The 5735-nt window shown below is 65.7% G+C and overlaps 1 protein-coding gene across 3 annotated transcripts in view; it reads right to left on the bottom strand.

Annotated features, from left to right (window-relative positions):
* Positions 1 to 3154: 3154 nt before the first annotated feature.
* ARHGDIA (Rho GDP dissociation inhibitor alpha) overlaps positions 3155 to 5735 on the bottom strand; it is a 21143-nt gene continuing 18562 nt past the window's right edge. The window contains exons 1-6 of one of the 3 annotated variants that reach the window (XM_011373684.2): positions 5233 to 5683; positions 4233 to 4448; positions 4030 to 4113; positions 3693 to 3769; positions 3498 to 3561; positions 3155 to 3416 (exon numbers count right to left, since the gene is read on the bottom strand). In XM_011373684.2, coding sequence (XP_011371986.1) covers positions 3217 to 3416; positions 3498 to 3561; positions 3693 to 3769; positions 4030 to 4113; positions 4233 to 4422 — 615 coding nt within the window. In that variant the 5' untranslated portion in view covers positions 4423 to 4448; positions 5233 to 5683 and the 3' untranslated portion in view covers positions 3155 to 3216. Of the gene's footprint in view, positions 3417 to 3497; positions 3562 to 3692; positions 3770 to 4029; positions 4114 to 4232; positions 4449 to 5232; positions 5684 to 5735 lie in introns of those variants that run through there. The other 2 variants (XM_011373685.2, XM_011373683.2) reach the window with 2 other exon arrangements.

The following is a 5735-nucleotide window of genomic DNA, read 5'->3' as shown; positions in this document are numbered from 1 at the left end:
CTGCCGAGCAGCAGCGGAGGACGGAGGGCTGTGCCGTTGGTGACGCAGCCTGACGTGGGCGAGCTCGGGCACAGGTGAGCGCGGACCCAGGAGGGAGTCGTGTGGCACGCACGGCCTGGTGGACGGGCACGGGCGCTGGCTGCAGTGTGGGACAGTGCCGGGCCTGGGGGGAGTCTCGTCAGTCATGGTAACTGGTGATTAGGCGGTCACACCAAAGGCCCTGACCTGGCAACAGCTAGCACCCCTTATTGGAAAAAGGGCCCATCTGGGGGTGACGAGGCAGAAGCTGGGGTGACGGGGGGTCGTGGGGAGAGGGAGAAGAGCAGAAGGGACCACAGGCCCTGGCTCGCTGGGGCTGGGAGGCCAGGCCCAGGAACACCGGGCAGTACAGAGGGCTCAGGGCAGGACTAGAGAACCAGGTTAGACTTGGGACCTGAGGGACACGTCACACAGTTCCTGCAGGTGCCACTTCATGTCACCCTTCCCCAGGGAGGAGCCAGAACAAAGTCCTGGCCGTTGGCAGTGTGCCTGTGCAACTTGGCACTCGGGGGCCGAGTTCACGTTTAACTAAAACTGGGAAGATATGAGAAAAACAGGAAGTGTTTTGTCCCAACAGAGCTTCAGCAGGCCCTGGCCCGACGGACTGACCTGCTGACAGCACAGGCTGCCCCTCGTGCCACACTCGCTGGACCCTCTAGGATGTGAGCTGGAAGCCGAGGTGGCTGCTTCGGCAGCTGAGACGTGCCGCGCCCGCGCCTGGCCTCTCCAGCAGTAGGGACGGGGGCCAGAGGTGGCTGCACGTTTCGTGGGAAAGGCCTGGGGCCCTGCAGCCTTATGCCGTGCAGTCTCGCTGCCTCCCGCTGCCCGCTGCCCGAGCCTGGCCCCCTGGACAGAGGGCAGCGGTTCTGAGAGGCCGCGTAGGGTCTTTGTCCCTGTGAAATGGGGAGCCAGGGGCCTAGGCTGCTCTTGGATCTGTCTGGGCCATTTTGTCCTGTCATTTAGCCCGGGACCCAGCTTCCAGAATCCCACAGGGGTCCTGGTAAGAGGGCTGAGGGGGCGACCAGCCCTGAGGGAGCTGTGCTGGCACGTGTGGGGGGCGAGAGGGTCTGCCCCAGGTGGCAGGGCTCGCTGTGCTGATAAGCATGGGAAGTGGCAGGCCCAGAAGGTATGGTCAGGACAGGGCTCTGGGACAGCAACGTTCTCCAGATAACTAAGTGACACATAACCGCTTTTTTAACGGGCTCAGACCACAGAAAGAGGGCAGGTTTCAAAACCTGCACGGGTCAAGAAGGGGCATTTCTGGAACTTATCTGTTTGGCGCTTGATCACCCACCTGTTCTTTCCCATCCCGTGGCTGGGGAGGGGGCGTCAGGTACTGGGCACCCTTAGGAGTGACGCTCAGAGAGAAGGCAGCACTGTACCCGCCAACCTGAGGTCTTGCAGAGACCCTGCCGGTCAGAGGGACCGGCCATCCGGTGCTCCTGGCCCCTTTTGCGCCCCCACACAGCTAGGGATGCTGCCTCTCCCGCCGTGTGACCTCGCCTGCGCTGGGGTTTGGCCTGCCTTTCCCGGCCCGAGGCCCCCTTCCCCTCTATCCTCACAGCCAGCCACGGGCTCGCCCACACACCCTGCAGACCCACAGCCTGGGGTCACTGTCCCTGGGACCCCTCAGACCCGGTCATCCCTTTGGTCCCCATGCGTGCTATGGCGGAGCTCAGGAGGCTTCAGCGAGGTTCCCCTTCTTTGGGGTTGGGGTGTTTCCGCAACCCGGATGGCGACCAGGCCCCGGGTGACTGGAATGCGCAACGCCAGGGGGCACACTCCAGAGAGTTGGAGACGGGACTGCACCCCGCCCACAGGGCCCCGAAGGCCATTCAGGTCTGGGGCCTGCACCATGCACAGGGCAGCCCGCGGGTCATGCTTGCACAGACAGGGCTCCCAACGCTCTGCGTCAACAGCCCAGGGCCCTGGGGACCACACCAGGCCCCTGCGGGCAGCAGAGCCGGCCCCGCCCTCTTCCACTGGGACACAAGCAGCAGACACTGGCTCCTCTGGGGGGAGTTTATTTCCTGGTCTGAAAAGGAGAAGCAGGGACGGGTTCCTGTGTTCCAGCCCGGGCCTGACCAGCGAGGGGAGGGGTGGCACAGGGGACAGCTCCGACTGTGCATGCTTGGTCCCACGGGTGTCCTGGCTGGGTCCGGGGAGGGCCTGCCAGGGATGGTGGCACCGAGCCTGGGGGCAGAGGTGGCAGGCCAGCGGGCCCAGAGGACGGCACATATGGAGGCAATAAATACTGACAGGCCAGGCACGCCACTCCAGGCCGGTGGGCCCAGGTGGGACAAGTAAGGCTCGGCTGCTGGCTTTGTCCACCGAGGGCTGTCTGTCGGGGCTGTGGGGTCTGGGTCTGGGTGCCGCCCACTGGGACAAAGAAGGCAGAGGCATGAGGACACCCAGCCTCCCCGATGAGACTGGAGGCGACTTGAGTTTTGGCAATTTGGCTTTCCCTAAGCGCCTGGGACTGTCCCCACAGCCCGGGCTAGGGGAGGGCCACGGGGAGGGGGCTGGCCAGGCCCTGGCAGGCCGGGGAACAGCAGCAGCACATCCTACACCTCCCTGGGCGACCGGGACTGCAGCTGGGAAAGGGACTGGGGGAGACCACATGCTCATGCAGACACAGGGCTCAGAGATTAGTGACGGCCCCACGCACACGTTCTGCATGTTAAGGCATCATGGTTAGATGGTTACTGACAACGGTGGGCAAGCTGACCAGGGAGGAGTGACAGCTGGGGGACGGCTGGTCCCCACAAGGCCCTGCATCATGCACCCCACCCCCACCCCGCAGGGGGAGACGATGGGAGTTGGGGCAACTGAAACCACGAGACCCCATCCAATGCCCCACTGCCTCGGAAAAGCCAGGGCCTCAGGTGGGGTCAGGACAGGTGGGGGAACGTGGAGGGACACAGAGGGGGAGGGGGAGGCCTGGGCTACGGCCGTCCTCCCCTCACAGCACAGGATGAAGCAGCAGTGACACGAGACCACCCAGGAGGCTGGGGGCTGCAGGCTGGGGAGGGTCGAGGGGGGCCGGGCTGGCCGGGAGGCGGACCAGGGGGAAAGACCGCAGCGTGGGCAGGCGCCCTGTCAGCACTTTGGTATGGGGGTGGGGGAGGGGTGGGGGGATGCGCCCCGCCATCACCCTGCCTGCCTCCAGGCCTACGCTCAGTCCTTCCACTCCTTCTTGATGGTGAGGTTCCACTCCCAGGACAGGTGATCAGTCTTGTCGTCGTCTGTGAAGCGGGACTTGATGTTGTAGCTCCCGCGGGCCAGCATGCCCTTCGGCGCCTCCTCCACGGGCGTCAGGAACTCGTACTCCTCGGCGCGCGGCCCGTAGCTCCCCACCATGTAGTCGGTCTTGTCGACTGCAGTGCGGGAGGCGGGGGTCAGCGGGCGGAGCTGGCCGAGGGCGCACCCCACCGCCGCCCTCCCGCCCCATCACTCACTCCTGACGCCTTTCCGGAACGTGTGCTGGATGTACTTCATGCCGGACACGATCTCTCGGTTCACCTGCGGGGACAATCCCAGCCGGGCTCAGCAGGGCTCAGCAGGGCTCAGCAGGGCTCAGCAGGGCTCAGCAGGGCTCAGCCGGGCTCTCCTGCCCCGGCCCCGCCTGGCGCATCCTTGGGCCTCCACCTTACCCGGAAAGAGATCTTTATCCGATACTCCACGCCCTCTTTCAGCACAAACGACTGCTTCTTGAAGCTCTCCAGGTCCCCTGGGTTCGGGAGGACACTGCGCTAGGAGGCTCAGCCACGGGAAGCTGCTCACCTCAGCACCCCCATCTGTGACTGTCCCTTCCACTCCCCAGACCCTGGCCCACACGGCCCCTGGCACCCCGACCCAGGCGCGGGTCCCCTCCAAAGCCCGAGCCAGAACCTTCCAAGGCCACTTGGCTGCACTTCCTGTGCTCCCCACGTGAGGGCGCCTGCTCTCCAGAGAACTATTTTTAGGGGCAGCCTCTGAGGTACCACTCACCAGACAGGTCCAGCTCCAGGGGGCCCGGGGCTGTGCTGCACACCAGGGTCAGGCGGGTCACAACAACGTTGGGGACATTGGGGTCTGTGGAGTGACAGCAGGTCAGAGCTCCACCTCCTCAGCATCCCACCTCAAGCACACAGCCTGTGGCCAGCAGCAGGAGCCAGAAGAGGAACAGGCGTCGCTCTGGGCCACCCACTCACCAGCAGCCACAGCCACGCGGCCCAGCAGGGCCTCTTTGTACTTGCGCAGACTCTCGTCGTCCTTGTCCAGCTCCTGGATCTCCTGGATGCTCTTCTGGGCCGGGGGCCGGTAGCCCACCGAGTGCTCGTCCTCCTCGTTGTCCGCCGCAATCTGCGCCAACTGCTCGGCAGTGGGCTCCTGCTCGGCCATGCTGCCTCTAGCTGGATCTGCCACACCTGCGGGTGGGACAGACTACGGTGACCTGGAGGGAGCCGGTGTCTCCCCTTCCCACGAGGCCTCTGCAGGTGGCCGGGCCTCGCGTCTGCACCCGAGGGGGAACACGCCTTCCGGAGCAGGTGGGCGGCTGCAGCCAGGCATCTGCAAAGGGCCCGGATGCAGGCTCCTGAAGCCCAGCGGGGCCACACTGACCTCTGCCCTGCCCACCTCTGGGGACCTGCTGAGACAGTCTGAGGACCCATGGGACCTGCAGCCTGCCCCCAGAGAGGAGCAGCAACCCCAGCTCAGAGTCGCCTCGAGTTCTGCTGCTTGTCCCGAGTCACCCAGATCCCCAGCCCCAGGGGTCCCTGCTGCTGGCTCAGGGAGCTGCTCCCCAACCGTGGACGCCTCGGACCTCGATCCAGCGGGGAAGCAAGGCCTCCATGCACGACACAAGTCAGTTCTGCCTCGCCATGCAAATGCGAGGCTCTCCTGGAACTCAGATAAAGGGGCCAGCCTGAGTCCCACAGATTTCTCACGAGGGCGCGGGAATCCTGTCCGCCCACGTTCCTTCCTGTTGTGACGGTGTGTGACCTAGAGCTAGGACCTGCTGCAGCCTCTTGGTGCTCTCAGGACCCTCCTTCCCGACCCTGGTCCAGAAGAGTCTGCAGCAGCGCTGTCCAGCAGGAGCAGCGCGACTGAGGCTATGATTCCCTATCACACGCCCCAGGACCTCGGATGGGGTCGATGAAGCCCGCTCGGGTCCGCCCACGCCTGTGGAAGGTGGGTCGGGGCCCAGCCGACCCCGGAACTCAGGTGGCCACGGGAAGGTAAACAACGCCTTTTCTCCGGATCCAGCCTGGCAGCCAGGACGTGCCCAAGTACCAGGTCTCACAAAGGGCCACTGGGCACCTAGAGCGGGCCGGCCGCCGCAGGCAGGGTGGGGCCGCCGGCTCTTCCAGGCCTCCCAGCCGCTTCCTCTGGAATTCCTGTAGAAGGCTCACGCCCTAACGCCACCCAGTGCGGCCGCAGGCGACAGGATCCTCCGAGAGCGATGCCGCCGCCCGTACTTTCGCTTGGCCCCGCAATCTGGGCCGGGCGCGGGGTGGGGTTAAGTGGGGTGGGGAGCTCGGGGATGTCCAGAAGACGGGCGCGCCTTCCTCGGGGTAAGGGCGTCAGGCCTGGTCCCTTCCCGCGCGCACCGGCTGGGAAGGGGGGCCCGAGGAGCACTGGCGCGGCCACAAAGGAGGCCTGCCCCAGCCCGCGCCCCCCGCCCGCACGTGGACCACCCCGGCGCCCGGGGACCC

Source organism: Pteropus vampyrus, unplaced genomic scaffold, assembly GCF_000151845.1.
Source record: "Pteropus vampyrus isolate Shadow unplaced genomic scaffold, Pvam_2.0 Scaffold227, whole genome shotgun sequence".
In the NCBI taxonomy this organism is placed as follows: domain Eukaryota; kingdom Metazoa; phylum Chordata; class Mammalia; order Chiroptera; family Pteropodidae; genus Pteropus; species Pteropus vampyrus.
This window is presented reverse-complemented; position numbering and strand designations above follow the sequence as displayed.